Source organism: Microcaecilia unicolor, chromosome 4, assembly GCF_901765095.1.
Source record: "Microcaecilia unicolor chromosome 4, aMicUni1.1, whole genome shotgun sequence".
Lineage (NCBI taxonomy): Eukaryota > Metazoa > Chordata > Amphibia > Gymnophiona > Siphonopidae > Microcaecilia > Microcaecilia unicolor.
The window spans coordinates 347562981-347582219 of NC_044034.1; the positions used below are offsets into that span (position 1 = coordinate 347562981).

The window sequence follows — 19239 nt, forward strand, 5'->3', positions numbered from 1 at the left end:
TCTAGAAGTCCAAGAATTACTTTAAAGGTTCTCAGTCTGTATTTTGAACATTTACGTGCAGAAGATCATATGTTTCTAGCATTTTTATTACTCATTGCCTTGTCAATCTGCCTAGATGAAATAAAAAGCTACAAAAGAAATCACAAAGGTTGGCATCTTTGGTTGCAGGTTTTCTCTTTCTGCCCGGCTTGTTTTGTTTTGCTCGTGTTTCCTGATCTTAGCCATTTCTCATTGTTATCCCTCTCATGCTGTCCAGTACTAGACGGTCTAGTTTTAAAGTTTTAACACTAGAATCTGTGTACATCACAAGCAAATCTTCTCCCTCGACCAGATTTTCAGCCAGTGATTTTCTATCATATTTCATCTTTTCCTTCTCCATTTAGAAAGTATTCTCATACCCTAGCTTATTAATGTCATTGATATGCTGGACAGACTTATACGGTCTGTGCCAGAGCCAGTGGTGGGAGGCGGGGCTGGTGGTTGGGAAGCGGGGATAGTGCTGGGCAGACTTATACGGTCTGTGCCCTGAAGAGGACAGGTACAAATCAAGGTAGGGTATACACAAAAAGTAGCACGTGTGGGTTGGTTTTGTTGGGCAGACTGGATGGACCGTGCAGGTCTTTTTCTGCCGTCATCTACTATGTTACTATGCATGTATGTTTACAGATGTTACCCCTAGACATTTTTTTCAGATATGTTTATGTAATGCTTGCCTACCTGCCTTTTCTCTCTTTTTTTTTTTTTTGTTCTTTCTGGTTCTTGGTATTCAGGGATTTGTTCGCCTGATCTGTTGCCAACTCTGTAAAGTGGAATTTCATATCGGCTGTTGGAAGAAGCTGAAGGCAACAGTGTGTCCTGACAGAAGCGACAGGGTAAGACCAGTAAAGTCGTTCTCTTCACCCTCAAAGCATCCACATGAACGTGCATTTTCTGTCTTAGGGGCTGTCATGTGGCCCTATTTTGTTTTTGTGTTAATTTTCACAGGTTTTTATTAGCAAATATGCCAAAACAAGTAACATAGAAAAAGATTATGTACAACTAAGCAGGAAAGGAGTCCATTATTTTCTCACATTAACCAGGGCCCACCTGTACTCATCCGTTAGGTGCTTTGTAGCCATTTGACCAGAGGAGGAGGTTCCACAGCCTTTCAACAATTTATTTAAAATATTTATTAACCGCACAATCTTAAAACTCTAGACGGTTTGGCTACATTAAAGCAATATGTCACTATGGAATTTGACAACTCAACCAAATTTGTGAACATCTCTGGGGGAAAAAGTACCTGAAGTGTACTGAAATGTTGAGAGTGGGCAGTTTTTCATGTCATGGGTTCATAAGGAGTTTGTTACATGTTTGAACTTCTGTAACTTTTTATTTTTTCACATAAAAGGATGGGGTTTGGATTGTTGTATTACAAATTTTTTGATCTCTAACAGAATTCATTAACCTCTCATATATTTTGTTTCTGGTGACTTCAGTCACCTTTTCGCAGAGATGGTCACTTGTTGTATTGCTCTGAAGTATACTCTCACCTTTCGACAGGCCCCACCAAATGTGGCCCATTGTATGTCCCCCACATAAGCACCAACCTTAAGGGAAAACTGCAGGATGGATATGATTGTCTCACTGGGATGTCGATGATATAATACTTTAATACCGTTTTCCTGTATATCAGTAACTATACCTTAGCTTGATTAGATTCTGTCACTTTCCAGTTGTGTTCCTGAACATGTGTTCCTTCTGGCAGTGGGGTACACACGTGGCAGTGAGATCTCTGAAATTCTTTGCTATGAAGCCACTTTTCTTTGTTGCTTGCTTGGGCTTCAATAGGAGAACTTTGGTTTGCCGCATTTTATCGAGGGAGATGGAAGCTAATTATCTTTTGGATTTGTCCAGGTCATTTTCATAGTAGTGATTCAGTTCTTTTTAAAATTCTCTCCAGCAGGACTTCCTTGAAGAGCCGTGTTTTACGCCTGATTGTGTGGGCAAAATATGTCATATTATCATCTTCAACTCTACTGGTTTAGTGAAGTGTGAGGTAAATGTCTGCAGATCCAGCATTGATTAACTAGTGAGAGAATTGTGCTACTTATTTGGCAAGATAAAATGATTTCTAATTAGGAACAATTTAGTATGTCATCGAAATGCCTCTAGTCACTCGTGCAAGACCTCAAGAACTTCTCTGATTTTCTGCATTTCACACTGTACATTTTTACACTCAAGTACTGTACAGGGAAGATAGAATAGAGTGAGGATGTTTTGTTTTCCTGATGTTTTGTCTTGTGGCTTTAGAAAGTGGACATTTAAAAAAAACTTTTTCCTCCTGAGTGTAAAAAGTGATTTTAACTTGAGGGGTGAACAGACACATTGCCAAGCATTGCAAAATGACATCCCTGATGATTTCTCTTTTATCCAGCGAACTATATCAGGCAAGACCTGGACATGGCCATGCTGACTGCAGGGTGAGCCAGCTAAACAGGGCCGGCTGAGCCTATGAAGCAGGTGAGGCACTGGCCCAGGGAACCGGTGATAAAGGGTGCCAAAATCCCAGTTCAGTTTACCTTCAAACTCCTAGAGAGATATACGTCAGACTGCAGATTTGTCGCCCTTTATCTTCAGTGCCCTGGGCCAGTTCCTCATCTGGTTCCACAGGAGGGGTTGACTTGAGACAGGGGGAGATACTGGATCACCAGGGTGTGGGGGGACGAGTGCAGGCACTATACCAGATTGCAGGTGGGGTGTGGGGGGGGGGGTGGCACCAATGAAAAAGTTGGCTGAGGGCACTACAGTCCTTTAAGCCAGTCTTGCAGTTGCAGAACATGCACAAAGGAGGTAAAAACAGATTTCATTGGGTCCATGATTAAGGAAAGCCAGGAAAATCTGATTGAATAATTGACTTGCTGTTCAAAAACATCTGATTGCCTGTGGATTCCCCTTTGTGTTTTGCACCATCTTTAGCAGTGGATTATGCTCCAAGTTGTCAGGAATCATGTCAAAATTCTAGAAAAGTTCTATACTACCTCTGCTTATCTTCTAGTTAATCACTGGTGAGTGGTGTTAAAATAAATCTACCAAAGATTTGCCTTCTTTTTTTAAAAGAAAGAGGGGGGAAAAAACCCAAAAACCTTGAAATCCTTAGACTTGAATTCTTGTTGAAACGATTTCTGGCAAGATATTATGAGATTGATTCATGTTGGACTTCCGAATACCATATCCATAAAGAAATCACTTTCTTTTGAAACCATATATGCTATCCAGCTCACAAGAAGCAGAGATTGGTGTAGTGCATCATGCAAGGATAATCTCTTAATAAAAAGTTAAAATGGTGCCAGCTAGTTTAGATTTACCTTATACGCCTGTGCAGAATCTAGTTAATTCAGATCTATTTTATCCACTACACACCTATGGGGAAATCCTCTGAGTTGAGTCCTAGGTTGTATATTGTCTCATAAGCTGCTTATTGCAGTTTTCCAAAGCCTAAGGTATGTAAAAAAAAAAGTCATGGAGAGGCAGGTGTACACACAGCTGATAGGAGCCAAAACTGTGTGCATGTGACTAGACATAAAAGATCATAAGTGATAGAGGGAGGAAGAAAGCTATGCATCAGGTGATAGTACAGTTGACAGGCATAACCAGACTGGATGAACCAAGTGGTTCTTTTCTGCCCACATCTTTTGTGTTATCTGTTTTGTGCATAGCTGTTTCCACACAGAGATGTACACAACTACCCAAAGAGTAAATTGGCCTTTTAGGGTGTCAGGTTAGGCCTCTGAGCAATGCAAGTATTCCAGTAGAACCATAGATGTGTGATTTAGTTTAGGATCCATGGATTTTCAGTCTAACGTTAAGAGGGAACATATGAAGAGCAGGTAAGTTGACATAGTTTAATAGTGAAAGCCCCCAGCTCTGTTAGGGCAGCTCATGGAATGTGTTATAATCTCATCTTGGTTACTGACTCTTAGTGTGGTTGGCTCTTCTGCTTATGCATAAGTTCATGTGCACACGGTCAGTTAAGAATAATCTGCTTGGAATTCAATCCCAACGGCTGGTGTTTAAAACAAAGACAGACCACCATGGATAAGTTAAACTTAGATATGTAGCACTGAATATCGGGGTATAAAGGGCAGAGCTGGGAGTTACCCAGATAACAACAGCAATATTCAGCATAATTACTAAAATCTGTATACGTTAGGACGGCTTTTCTGCTGTTCTGAGTTATCCAAATAGTTATCTGGATGCCAGCACTAAGTGGGGGATTCATCAAGTGGCGTTAGGGTAGTAGCGCATGTTGTGTGGCCCTAATGCTGCTTGACTTAAAATACTGCAGCGATATTTAAGTCGCAGTGGGTTAGTATTGAAATGCAAAATATGCAAATGCATTTTTTGTTATTAATTTATTAATTTCACATTTTATCAAAGGTAACACTCTTTGAAGGATACATCAATGTTTAAGTAACGTCTTTAAAGGAAATTATACTAAATTTCCAATTCCAAAATATAAACAAACATTGATTACAACAGTCCACAAAATAGATGCAAATGCATTTTTGCATCTCATTACTATACATATACCCTAATACCTCCCCCCCCCAGGACCAGGTATCCCCTTTAGGAGGGGGGTCTGGATGCTGTGGGGGAGACGACACCCAGGTTTACAAGCCCAGGAGTATTGGGCCACAGCATCCCAATTCTCCCGGGAAGCGGAAATAATTCTGTTTGCAAAATAGCTTGCAAACGAGCATTATTCGTCTAAGGTAGGTTTCAGCAATCTGCAGTCCCAGTATCCTGCAGGGTGCTGAATCCTGTGGGAAATCAAGGTATGGTAAAAGGCGAACTTTTACCACGCCTTGACGTATCCCCCCCCCCCCCCCAAATATTGTTGGTCTCTGGTTTACTTCTACTGCTGCATGGGCTCTGCCCCCAGATTACTCTGGTGCTATCCAAACAGCTCAGATAATGAGGCTGAAAATCTTGGTATGTCCCTAGTCGGCAGCAGTTATCTGATTAGCAGTACCTACTACCAGATAACTACCGATGAGTATTGGGCAAATATTGCTATATTCCTGCCGTCTAAATCCTGAAAATATGCTGTCTGCAGCTCCATCCCAGAGGTTGCTGCATGACTAAGTTTCTGGGATCCTGTTTGGATGGAAACTTAAATTGTTAGTCCTCAAAGTGCTCAACACCCTGTTTGAAGGAAACTGTTAATTTCACCATTCATTGTTCTCGATCTTTGCGGCTCTCTTTCCCCTTCTACATTTTGATTAGGCTTTTAAAGCTGAATTGTTTGGTTCATGCTCATTACTTCTGTGTTGTCATTTTTTTTTATCCTATAGTTTAAACATAAAGTTCCGAAAATAAAGAAGCAGCCGAGACCTGTTGTTAAACAAAAGAGCTGCAGGTGAGACTTGGTGCAGCATGGGTTCATGGCTAGCATTTCTTGGAGAGCAAGGTTGCAGTGTTATGGGATGGGGCTAAATTTGACATGTAACTTGGAGACATATTTTCAAAGCACTTAGCCTTCCAAAGTTCCATTGGTTTCTATGGAACTTTGAAAGGCTAAGAGGCATATTTTCAAGGCACTTAGCCTTCCAACGTTCCATAGGTTTCTATGGAACTTTGAAAGGCTAAGAGGCATATTTTCAAGGCACTTAGCCTTCCAACGTTCCATAGGTTTCTATGGAACTTTGGAAGGCTAAGTGCTTTGAAAATATGCCTCTTGGTGCTTCAGTGCTGCATGCTGAGCACCAATACCATAACGGTATGTGCGCCAAGATGGAGTTATAGAATACTGGAAAATGATTCAAAAAAAAAATTGTGGTTGCACATCCAGTTACAAAATATTAATTCGCTAGCGACTGACTCAGAACATATCAATTCTGAAGATGGTTCTGATTCAATATCATACTCTTCTACCATCTTTGTACAATTCAAAATGACACTTGCTATTAAAAATGCCAGTCGTATTTCACCGTTTCCGATAACTGTCCTCTGATTGGCTGTCGTAGCAAACACGTTGTCAGTGTCCAGTTGGAACATGTCACATGTCTGATATGTATATCAAATCCATAATGTCCACTTAAAAGGTCACATGAAAGCTTTCCATTCAGTGCAATTGTTCAGTCCTGATGGTGCCAAAGAACAAAGTCTACGAATCCAGTTTTGGTTCTTTTTCCAATAATTTGCAGGCGCAGTCTCCTCAGTGCCGTTATAGAATACTAGCATTAACCTGAATTGGCATGCCTAGATTTAAGCATAGCTGTTTACACCACCCCTATGGTAGGCATAAATGGGCACACCAGACTTGCCCATGCTTCAGTGATAAATGCCCCGCTTGCTGTTACATGCTATAGCACTTAGGCATGACCTTGTAGAATAGCACCTAGTACACTTATATGCATAACTGGCATGTAAGTATAAGTACTGAGTTATAGAATGACCTTTTTTTTTTTTTTTGGGGGGGGGGGGGTTCTGATTGGTTCAAGCGTATACTTTCAGTTCTCCTTTAGGAAAAAGTAGCATTTTAGTCTGCAATATGTCCTGCAGCACCTTCAGAGAACTTTCATCTTGCCTTAAAGTGCAGCATAACACCCCTAGGGCATTTTAACTCATGTGGGTGACACAATAAAGAGAAAATCACATTTCCTGTTGTTTTCTCTGATTTCTTGCTCGTATTTAGTGAGCATGGTGTGTTGTGGAAGCAAAGCAAAATAGTACCCTTTAAATCAGAGGTAGACAATTCTGGTCCTCAAGAGCCCCAGGCAGGTCAGGCTTTCAGGATATCCACAATGAATATGCATTAGAGACATTTGCATGCTTTGCCTCCTTGGGATGCAAATCTACTGCATATTCGTTGTAGATATTCTGAAAACCTGACCTGTCTGAGGCTCTGAAGGACTGGATTTACCTACCCCTGCTCTGAATCAAAACTGGGGGTGGGGTGGGGGGATCAAGCAGTAGTATAAAAGAACAATTGAGCATCTTTCGCTCTCTGAACTTTTATACATGTTTCTCATACTACTATTATTATTAATCTCATTTTGTTGCAATGTGTGATCAATAAAGGTTTGTGAGCACAGGGGATTACATTACATTTGGGGCTTATATCCCTCTAACACCTTTTCAGTTCTAAGCGGGATGTTCTCAGTGTCAGTTGAGTACAGAACAAAAGGAGAACGTTTTTACTTCTGAGTTCTGAAGTCTAGTCAACGCAACTTTAGGAAACCTTGCTGGTTTGGTGATCCACTTGGTCACAGTGGATTATACGCCCAACATGTATTATTGTGTCATTTGTGCCTGTTTTTATAGTGACACTAACTTTTCACAAACACAGCTGTGAATGATTGAACTGGCCAGGATTTTGGGAGATGCATCAGCTGGTTTGAGAAAAGTAACTGCACTCAGAACATGGAAGAATTTATTAGCCCTTTTACTAAAGCTTAGAGTACACTGACAGAACGCACCAAATGCTATGCATTCTATTTTGTACCTGGCACTTGGCACACACTAATGTTCACTAGTGTATACTAAGTTTTAGTAAAAGGCCCTCTTAGTTTGTTTTTCTATCCATCCATTGCCAGTTGTCAAGGTCTGGGTAACCCAGAACCTATTATTGAGCTAAGAGTGCATTTTTTTACTAACTTTTCAGACGTAAACTCTGTTTTGGTAGGTATCATGCTGGAAAGCTAGAAAAAAATGTGTTGCTTTTTAGTCCAGTAAAAGGTGTCATTTACAACTTTTTTTTGGGCTTCGTTATTCTACAAATACACAGAACTAATGATTTGCAAAAAACAACCCAAACAAACTTCAGAGGAAGATCAAGTCTGCAATTTTATATCACTGCATTATCACGTTATGTGTGAAGATGCTGTGCAACTCAGTGGGGGAGTGGAAATCATATTAATGTTGAAATTAGCAAGTTAAATACTGTTAGCGATACTTTTGGTTATAACATATATTGTCCCAAGACTGTGTAATATTTAACTGATTATATGTTGTTGGCATAATGGCAAATTGCCAACATTTAAGCATGAATGACTATAACATGGACAGAGTGGCGTGTATAGCAGACAGGATGGATTGTGCAGGTTGTTATCTGCACCGTCATTTACTGTGTTACTTCCATTCAGTGAGTTAAAAAAAAAAAAAAAGAAATCCTTATTTTTGCATTCTAACTTGGATCAGTAGCATATTTCACATGTGCATTAACAGCAAAAGCAGTTGATAATCAGAGCTGAATTTATATAGCCTAAACTATAGAGGCCTTATTTTTTTTTTTAACATGTTTTGGAGCAGTTCTTGTATTGCTGTTTGCATGCTTTACACAGTAACCTGAAATCAAATTGGCATGAAGTTTAGTCCTATTTGGCTACCCATTTTGAGATTCAGATGTTCAGGATTGGGGCATGGCACTATACAAATGATTCTACCTCGGTGTAGCTTGTCTGTGACATGTTGACTTTCATCAATTCTTTACTTCAGCCCTAGGAATTTAAGTATAATTCAAGAGAAAAAATTAAAAAGGAAGTTGTCAAGAAAAGAAGCAATAAAGTTGTCAAAAGAAAAAAAAGAATATCCAAGGGAAAATAGCCTTTCTGAACAGGATATCTATAAAGGTATGTATCCAGAATGCGGGTATATATCAGTTTGGTGTGAGAGGTCCTTCTACTGATTTTAGATTGTAAGCTCTCTTGAGCAGGGACTGTCCCTCCCCGTGTTTAAACTTGTACAGCGCTGCGTAACCCTGGTAGCGCTATAGAGATGCTAAGTAGTAGTAGTAGTAGTTTTTATTGCTGCCATCTTGCTCCCCCTCCCCCGCTCACTAAGCACAAAGACTAATTGAGACTCTAATTAGACTGGCCCTGGGGGGGGGTTGCATGCTTGGCAGTATGCAAGATCTGAGTTTGGAAAGAACATTGAGTTGCTTTCTTCTTGGGTTGCCAAAGAGTTTAAGCATTGCTGAGGTGCAATGGTTGAGATGAGCTCAAGTGTTTTACCCCAGAGCTAATTAATTCTGTAGCCTGTAGGAAAAAGGTTGAAAGAAATGTGTTCTTATTTTTTTTTCCTTTGGAAGTTGAGTGGACACAGGGCTTTTCATGTTGATCCAAGTAAAGTTTTGGACCGCAGACTTCTAGTTTGGCCAGGCCTGAGCCCTTGCGTTGGTGATGAGTATAATGAGGTGGAGTAATGGCAGTCATTTTTTTTCACTGATTTCCAGGCCAAATTGTCTTCACAAGAAGCTGCAGAGGCAGTGTTCACAGCTGCTTGGAGGGTGTGGGGAGTAGTGCTGTCCAATTCAAATCAATTCATCGATTTTGTTTTGCTGCTTCCCTCCCGCTCACTAACTGTCACCCAAGCCGCTTCCTTAAGCAGTGGTGGCGACAAGCAGATAAACTAACTTTACTCAGGGCCAGTCTGTCTGTTGGCGCAGGCTGTCTGCTCTGCCCTTGAACAGGAGGATGTGGCAGTAGAGGCTGGACCGGCAGCTGCTCCAAGCTGCCAATGGAGAGTCCTTGTCTCTTTTCCCCTCCCCTGCGCAGCCATCATCCCCATACACTCAAAACAGAGCAAACCAACCTATGAGCTGCTGCATCCACGTTGTCGTTCTTTATTGCTAGTAGCACTTTTATTTAATCTCACTTACATTGTCAAATATGCCAGCTTGTGCAGCATAAGGATGTACACAGAGCAAGTATAATAACAGAATCACTTCATGGATTATTTTTCAAGGATTTAATGTTATGCTGTTAGTAATTTTATGTGTGTGTGTGTATATATGTGTGTGTATATATATATATATATATATATATATATATATGTGTGTGTGTGTATGTATATATATATATATATATATATATATATATATATATATATATATGTACACACACACACACACTTTGTTCTATGTAATCAGAATGCCTTGTCAGTTCTGCTTTTGTTACATTGTGAGCCACATCGAATTTGAATCCTGTTTGAGATAATGTGGGATATAAATGTCATAAACTTTTTGTAGGTTAAGTAGTAATGAGTAGTAATTTGTTATAAATCGTAATCAGTGTATCATTTCGAGGGGCTGGTTATAGGGACACGCTAGGACATGTTATATTCGTGCAGAGATTTTTTTTTCTTTGTGGGGGAGGGTAATCTTTGCCTCCCAGCTGTGTATTTTGTATATAGATGAAGTTAACCTCCTAATATGATTTGATAGCAGCATCTTCTCAGTTATTACCCTAATGCGAATCACAATTATAATGTTAAGTTTTGGATGTTACTGAATTCTATTATTGTGTCTCACTGAATTTCTGGTTTTGGCACAGTATAGGTCAGGGGTAGGCAACTCCGGTCCTCGAGAGCCGCAGGCAGGTCAGGTTTTCAGGATATCCACAATGAATATGCATGAGATAGATTTGCATACCATGGAGGCAGTGCTTGCAAATCTATCTCCTGCATATTCATTGTGGATATCCTGAAAACCTGACCTGCCTGCGGCTCTCGAGGACCGAAGTTGCCTACCCCTGGTATAGGTCATCAAACCAATAGACTGCATTAAAGATGGCATGTGGGAACTTGCTTCTTTTGCTTTGTGGAATGCAGAGGTATATTATAAAAACACACTTGCCTTTTTTTATTACTACTATTTCATAGAGAGCTATTGAATAATGAGGGAAGGGCTTCCTTCATGCTGAAGTTCTGTCCTTTATCCAGTCCTTATATGTTTTTTGGTTGTAGTTCTGTGTTAACTTTTTTAAGGAAAAAATATATCATGCAACTCTTGTTTGTGTGCTTTTTGGATGAAGGAAGCAGCTTCATGGCAGGAATATTTTTACATTTCCTCTCTGCCCTAAAATTGGTGACATTCTGGGCCTTTGTCCCACAGGATTAAGGAACTGAGCTAGATTGCATGGTGTTTTTGGTTCTTGGTATCCTCTGGTAATATGTTAGCTTTAGGATCACTGTTTTATGAAAACATATATTTGAATTTTATATCATGTCCTACTTATTCATACAGGGCCCTTTTTTGTGGTGGTTGGGTATGTTTTGAGCTTAATTTTAATACTGAACAATAATTGTGGAGCCTAGTGTAGACCAGGGGCGTAGCCAGACTTCGACGGGAGGGGGGTCCAGAGCCCAAGGAGAGGGGGCGCATTTTAGCCCCCCCCCCCCCCCCCGCCGATGATCCTGCCAAGAGTCTCGACCCTCCCGCCACCGACCCTGCTGAGAGTCTCGACCCCCCCCTTGCCGTCGCTACAGAAACAGAACGAAGCCTTGCACCGAAAGAAGAGGACCTTGGCTTGCGGGGGTTGGGGTCCCCTACCAGCAAAGGTAGCCGATGGCGACTGCGGGAGGGGGGGGTTGAGAGGGTCATCGGGAGGGGGTCCAGGGACAAATCTACGGGGGCCCAGGCCCCCATGGCCCCATGCAGCTACACCACTGGTGTAGACATTTTAGAGAAGTAGTGGCTGGTGCAGTTTAACCTTTCATTGCAAATGCTTTCTTGAATGTTTAAAATGTTCAATTGTTGCTGCCTGTTTGTGTTACTCTGGGGCTCATTTTCAAAGCACTTAGACTTACAAAGTTCCATAGGTTGCTGTGTAGCTTTGTAAGTCTAAGTGCGTTGAAAATACGCCTCTTTGTTATAATAATAGCATAGGTCTGAGGCTATGGGTCCCTATATTTCAGTTAAGCTGAATTAAATTGAATAAAAAAAACAATTCATATGAGCGAATCGAATTGAAATATTTTTGAGTGAATCGGACAGCACCAGTAGGGAGACACTAGGGAGTCCTAGTCATTGTGCAGTGAGGACACCTACTGGCTGGGTTTAGTATTCAGGATTGTAGAAGAAAGACCTGGTGCAGAGTCCCTTGTTAAGGAATGTTCCTGCACGGTCTGGACTAAAGTGAGCTGGGAGAAAAGAAGAGAGAAAAATCCCAGCTTGCTATGGATGAAGTATCATGGTGCTAAGATCACAGTCCTCCTTCTAGTTTAGCTGGAAGAATAAAGAAACAGAGGAGTCAAAAATATAATTAGTTTTGGTTTTTGGCCCAAGTTTGAAAATTAATCCCAGGTAACAACAATCAGTGGGTCTCCTAAGTGTCATCGGGTTCTATGTTTATTGCACTGTTTGAGAGTTTATTTACTCTGTACTACCACATAGTTAAATGACTACTACTACTACTTAACATTTCTAGAGCGCTACTAGGGTTACGCAGCGCTGTACAATTTAACAAAGAGAGACAGTCCCTGCTCAAAGAGCTTACAATCTAATAGACAAGTGAACGGTTGGTCCGATAGGGGCAGTCAAATTGGGGCAGCCTGGATTCACTGAACAGTAAGGGTTAGGTGCCGAACTGACCCATAATGACCCATAAACTTTGACACTATATTGTGCTGCTTAGGGTATTGTTGTTCAGCCTTCTAGTACTTGGTGCTTTCAGGGACTGAAGTATTTTGCTTTAGTCTTTCTATTATGCAGAAGTTAAGGTGGCAAATCTTTGTGTTGGGAATTGTAGGGCAGAGGATGGAGAGTGAGGGTCTGATTCCTTACAGTATGTTTCTTATTGCTGTAAAGATTCCCTGTCATGCTGGAAGGCAGGTTTGTTTTATTTCATTTATTTAGAATGTGCCGGTGACAGCCTCACTGAATCATACTGTGACTTTTGTTATATCCCTTTGGGTCTGCTTGTGTATGTTTTTCTACAGATCCTGATCGGTTTAGGAGATGTTTTGATGACATGATAATGCAACATATTACAGAAAATGCCGAACTGATTAAGACTGGCGTTCTCGACCCTCCTAAGCTCCTCGATGATCTGCTTTCATGGCAAGTGATAAGCGAGCTGGACTATGCCATATATTCTTCTGATGCTGCCAGTATGTCCTCGGCAGAAGTCATGGACATGCTTATTAATCATTTGAGCCAGAAGGATAATAAAGTCAACACCAGGGTTTTTCTTTATGTGTTAAACCATCTAGAAGAAGTGACGCCCAAACTGAAAGACTGGCTTGAAGAGGTCAACACTTTAGGTAAGACGTGCATCATCTTGTTGTGGAAACTGAGGGATTGGATATCATTTAAAAACATAAGACTAGCCATACTGGATCAAAACGATGGTCCATCAAGTCCAGTATCCTTCCAACAGTGGCCAATCCAGGTCACAAGTACCTAGCAGAAACCCAGTTAGTAGCAAAATTCAATGCAATCAATCCCCCATATCCATCTCAATAACAGACTAAAGACTTTTTCTCCAGGAACTTGTCAAAACCTTTTTTAAACCCAGATACGCTAACTACCATTACCACATCCTCCGGCACAAGTTCCAGGTCTTAACTATTCTTTGAGTGAAATGATATTTCCTCCTATTTGTTTTAAAGGTATTTCCATGTAACGTCATTGACTGTCCCCTAATCTTTGTACTTTTTGAAAGAGTGAAAAATCAATTCACTTCTACCTGTTCTACACGACTCAGGATTTTATAGACCTCAATCATATCCCCCCTCAACCATCTCTTTTCCAAGCTGAAGAACCCTAGCCTCTTAGCCTTTCATCATACGGGAAGAGTTCTATCCCCTTATCATTTTGGTTGCTGTTCTTTGAACCTTTCCTGATTCCGCTATATTTCTTTTGAGATAACTGCGACCAAAACTGAACGCAACACTCAAGGTGAGGTTGTACCATGGAGCGATACAAAGGCATTATAATATTCATGGTCTTATTTTGCATCCTTTTCCTAATAATTCCTAGCATCCTGTTTGCTTTTTTGGCCACTACAGCACACTGGGCAGAAGATTTCACCTCGCCGTATTGTCTACAATGACATCTTTTTCTTGAGTGCTGACTCCTCTAAGGTGCATCAGATAACTATGATTTGGATTATTCTTCCCAATGTTCATCACTTTGTATTTGTTCACATTAAATTTTATCTGCCATTTGGATGACCAGTCTTCCAGTTTCCTAAGGTTTTCCTGCAATTTTTCACAACCTTTGACAACTTTGAATAGTTTTGTATCAACTGCAGATTTAATCACCTCGTCGTTCCGTTTTCCAGATCCTATATAATAATTTGCTCTATGAACGTTCCATGAGGCTGCCTGCAACTGTGTCTCACTTCTGATTGGCTGTGCCAAGCAGCTTCATTGAACGCTCATGGAAAAGAAAAAGAAAGGACTACTGAGACTTCTGCCCTCCCAAAATTGCCAACCTCCCTACCCCTCCTCCTCCTCCACTTACCGTGGTCCCGGAGGCACCAGTGAAGGGCAAGCAGGCTCGGCGAGTCTGCTGCCTTCACTTCTCTTCGCTGTCAGCTCTGACTCTGGTCCCGCCCTTGCGGAAACAGGAAATAAGGGCAGGACCAGAGTCAGAGCTGACAGTGAAGAGAAGCGAAGGCAGCAGACTCGCCGAGCCTGCTCCCTCTTCACTGCTGCCGCCGGGACCCCGGTAAGAGGGGGGGGGGAGGGTAGCAGAGGGGGGTTGGCGATTTTGTAGGGGGGGTGATGTGCATATAGCGGGATGGGCGGGGCCAGTGTCGGGGAGGGGAGGGGCGCGGGTGGAGGCATCGCAAGGACGTGTGTGAGACTGAAAGAGGGGGATCTGGAACTCGGGGGAAGGAAGAAGGTAGGGGGTCTGGAACTCGGAGGGGGAAGGGAGGGGGGTCTAGAACTTGGAAGGGGGAGGGAGGGGGTCTGGAACTTGGAGAGGTGATGGGGGGAGGGGGGACTGGAACTCGGACGGACAGAGGGAAAGAGAGTGACAGAGGGAGAGAGGGAGGGCGGCGGCCCTGGAACGCAGAGGAGAGAGGAGGCCCTGGAACTCATAGGGGAGGGGGGCCTGGAACTCAGAGGGGGAGGGGCATGCACCACCTTTAAAAAAAAAAAAAAAAAACAATCAGGCCCGTACAGAACACCTGGAAACTTATGGACAAAGTGGTGACTTGCAGGGGAGTAGGAGAGGGGAGGAAAGGGGGCCGTAGGACTTGGAGGAGACAGAGGGAGAGAGCGAGGGGGGGATAACCTTGCTAGCACCCGTTTCATTTCATACAGAAACGGGCCTTTTTTACTAGTCATTTATAAATATGTATAGCACCAGTCTCAATACAGATCCCTGCAGCACTCCACTATTCACCCCCCTCCATTAAGAAAAATGGCCATTTAACCCCCCCCCCCCCTGTTTTCTGTCTAATAACCAATTCCTAATCCACAGAAAGACATTGCCTCCTGTCCCATGACTTTTTAATTTTCTCAGGAGTCTCTCGTGAAGAACATTTTGTCAAAAGCTTTCTGAAAATCCAGACACACTACATCAACTGGCTCACCTTTATCCGTATGTTTATTCACATCTTTAAACAAATTAAGCAAATTGGTGAGGAAGTACTTCCCTTGGCTGAGCCCATGCTGACTCTGTCCCGTTAAGCCATGTTTGGCTATGTGTTATGTAATTTTATTCTTTATAATAGGTTTCACTATTTTCCCCGGCACTGAAGTTGGGCTTTACCGTTCTGTAATTTCCCACATCATCCCTGGAAACCTTTTTAAAAATTGACATTACATTGGCCACCCACAATCTTCAGGTACTACGGACGATCTTAATGACAGGTTACAGATAGCTAACAGATCAGCAATTTCATGTTTTGAGTTTTTTCAGTAGCCTGGGGTGTATGCCATGCTGTCCAGGTGATTTATCACTCTTTAACTTGTCATTTTAGCTCAATATTTCTTCCAGGTTCACCAACATTTCTTCAGTTCCTCTGCATCGTTACCCTTGAAAACCAGGTAGATCTCTTACATCTTCTTCCATAAAGACTGGAGCAAAGAATTCATTCAATCTCTTCACTATGGCCTTGTCCTCCTTGAGTGCCCCTTGTGCTCCTTCATGATCTAACTGTCCCATGGATTCCCTCACAAACTTTCTGCTTCTGGTTTAGCTGAAAAGAGTGTTACTATGAGTTTTTGTCTCCCCGGCAAGTTTTTGTTCATATTCTCTTTTAGCCTTCTTTATCAATGCTTTCCATCTAGCTTGACACTGCTTTTGTTGCTTCTTATTTTCTTCATTCAGATCCTTTTTCCATTCTTTGAAGGATGCTCTTTTGGTTGTAATAGCCTCTTTCATTTCACCTTTTAACCACGCTGGCTGTAGTTTGCTCTTCTTTCCACCTTTGTTAATACGTGGGATACGTCATCATTTGCTCATGCTCAGCATTTCACTGTTCTGGTGCAAGCAATTATATTATCTCATTTTGACTACTGTCATATTTTATATCTGTTACTGTTAAACTTCGGTCAGAGTTACAAATTTTGCAAGACACAGCATCCAAACTTATATATTGAGGCTCAAAAGATTGGACAGTGCTTCTACTTCTCTTATTTCCTCTCATTGGCTGCCATTGCATGCTCGTGGTCTGTTTAAACTGGCTTGTATAATATTTAAAATATTTGATGGTTTTGTTCCAGCTTATATTTTAAAAAGAAATTTTAATTTCCTTCAGTTAATAGTTTTAATAGAACTAGAGATCCATGTTGATTTGTTTCTGCCTTCTTTTTCAGGAATTAGATACCACTGTTATTTTGAGGATTCCTTATCAACCTCCTCATTTGTTCTCTTCTATAAGTTTTACGTTCTCTGTGTTCCTATTATTCGTTTTGTAAAAAATGTGAAAACCTATCTGTTTAAGAAGTTTTTAGGTTGGTTCTGCTATACCATATCTGAACTGGCCCTGCTGTGCCTTCTAGAGGTTATCTGTTAATGCTGTGTGCTGTATTTCAAGTTTTAGAAACTATGGGGAAAAGGTAGGGAGACTAATTAATAAAGTTTGCGTTTTAAAATTCTAAATGTCTCTATCAAACAACCTATCTTACCTCTTTTAAGCTTCAACCTTTAAATCACCAAAGCACCGAGTACAAATTAAGTTCACTTACCCACAGAAATGTCCTCTTTTTTTTCTCAGTCAGCTTTGAGCTTGTATGTAGCCAGCTGTAGGTCACATAAGTGCATGTAGTTAAATTGTATTCCCTAATTCCTTTCCACACATGATTGTAACGTTTTTGGAGGAGAAGCTTAAAGTATATTTTGCAAGTAGGGGACAGGCCATAAATAAGAGCTACCCCAAATGGGGTTGCATAATCCACATTTGAGGTCATGACCAGCCAGGCTGGAAAATAAAGCCTCTTCGACCCATGTCTGCTGATGAACCCATGCTGTAACTAGGCCTGCATGGGTTCCATGGAAAGTGGAGAATGACAGCCGAGTCAGCTACAATACTGTAGGAGAGCTGGGAACAGCAACATTGGTAGAAAGGTAGACTTCTGCCAGCGACACGCTCTCTGTGACCACATTAATGGAGTCACAGCCTCAAAAAGTTTTATAAACTTTGCCCCCACTAGGTAGGGTATTTTGTAGTTTGTAAGGTGCCCTAAAGGAAAGCTTGAGCTGAGATCGAGAAAGTCGACATGAATGGGAGGGGAAGGGGCAACTTTCAGACAACCCATATTCCTTAAAAACCTGTGTATACTTGATGCACTTAGTTTTCCTACCAGTTTTCAGAGTAATTCTTTGTGGGTATTGTGCCCCCAGCACAATTTTCAAACATTTGCACCTGTTTTTTCTTCTGCAGATTACTTTTCACATGGCCAATGTGCATAGACTTGAAAATGCAATCTACTCCTGTTCTTTTCTTCCCCTGGCCTAAACATGTTTCCTAAGGCAGTTAGAAGTGTATGCCCTCTGGAACACCATGTACTTTTAGCCTGGAAAAGGATGGGCAGTTTTTATAGAGCTCTTTATCCCCTGGTAAATGGCTAATAAAAATTGCCTGTCCAGTGTCAGTAACTGTCTTGCCCAAGAAGATTTGTTCTTAAATATATTTTAGGCATTCTAGTACAAAGTTACTCATAAAGTTTAAACAAATATCTTGGGTTTTGATATCATAACAGGATGCTTGTATGAGAAGTCCAAAAAGGTACATATTTTTAAACCTTTGCGCTTTTATAAAAGAGGCTTCTAGATTCAGCCTCAACAGTGCTCAAATGCTGAGACACAGATTTAACACCTGCTCCAAAAAAAGATATGATGTACACATGTAGAGCACATGCCTGGATTTGCAAAGTTACCTCTGCTCCACCCATATTGCACCCGCCTTTTTACAGATATAATAAAATCCCTTTTCCATATGTATCACAGGGTTGTCTCACATAAAGGTTTTTATAAATTTACCCCCTTGAATATGGAGTAGATTATAACCATCTGTCTGTGGACCCTATTTCAGGGGCTGCACATGAAGAGATACTGTTATCCTTTGGGCTATGTGAGATCTTTGCGCTCCCATTTGAATTTCCTCTTATGAGGTTGGCTAAACTTAAAAGCCAACCAGAGGAGAGGAGAGAAGAGATGGCATTTGGGGAGGAGTTCATTTGTACTGGGGAGAAAGATTGGATGATAGATGGCAGGAGAGAGACCTGAGAGAGTGTTCTGTAGAGCAGTGTTTCCCAAGTCGGTCCTGGAGTACCCCCTTGCCAGTCAGGTTTTTTGGGATATCCACAATGAATTCCGGAAATCACTGACGACCATCTTGTTTAAAAAGGCATACCCTACTGACCCAACTTAAATGCCTGAATCCAGCAACACAACGAAACCTAACGAACACTATATAACTCTTCTCTACGATTCTCCTAACGTATCTGTAACACATGAACTTCTTTGATAATAACATCACTTTGTATTTGGTTTTTCATTTAAGGCGACTAACACCTCACGGTACTATGTAACCCACATTGAGCCTGCAAATAGGTGGGAAAATGTGGGGTACAAATGTAACAAATATGCATGAAAGAGATTTGCATATCATGGATACAGTGTGTGCAGATCAATTTCATGCATATGCATTGTGGATATCCTGAAAACCCTGTCTGGTAAGGGGGTACTCAGAGACCAACTTAGGAAACACTGCTGTATATTGTAAAATTGACTGTGACATGCTATTTGTGCTAGAATGCCACTCCCACTTATGTACACTCAGTACAGCTACATTCTTTCTACTTAACTTTCTTCAAAAGTCATTTTAAGTAGGTGCAGAATCAGCAGACATGTATATTTGTTTCACTTTACAGGAGCAAAAGAGTAGGCCGGTATAATGATCATTGCTTTGTATTGGGGTCCTGGCTTCTGCTCAAGAGGCTGGCAGAGACTGGGGGTGCTACTTAATACTATTCTATTCTATTCTTCTATCACCTTCTCCCACTACTCCAACC

The 19239-nt window shown here is 41.4% G+C and overlaps 1 protein-coding gene across 1 annotated transcript in view; it reads left to right on the forward strand.

Moving 5' to 3' along the window:
* LOC115469500 (E3 ubiquitin-protein ligase TTC3-like) overlaps positions 1-19239 on the forward strand; it is a 299116-nt gene that overhangs the window by 149687 nt on the left and 130190 nt on the right. The window contains exons 21-25 of the mRNA XM_030202218.1: positions 771-872; positions 1943-2038; positions 5337-5401; positions 8482-8615; positions 12703-13026. Of these exons, the coding sequence (XP_030058078.1) occupies positions 771-872; positions 1943-2038; positions 5337-5401; positions 8482-8615; positions 12703-13026 (721 nt within the window). The remainder of the gene's footprint in view (positions 1-770; positions 873-1942; positions 2039-5336; positions 5402-8481; positions 8616-12702; positions 13027-19239) is intronic.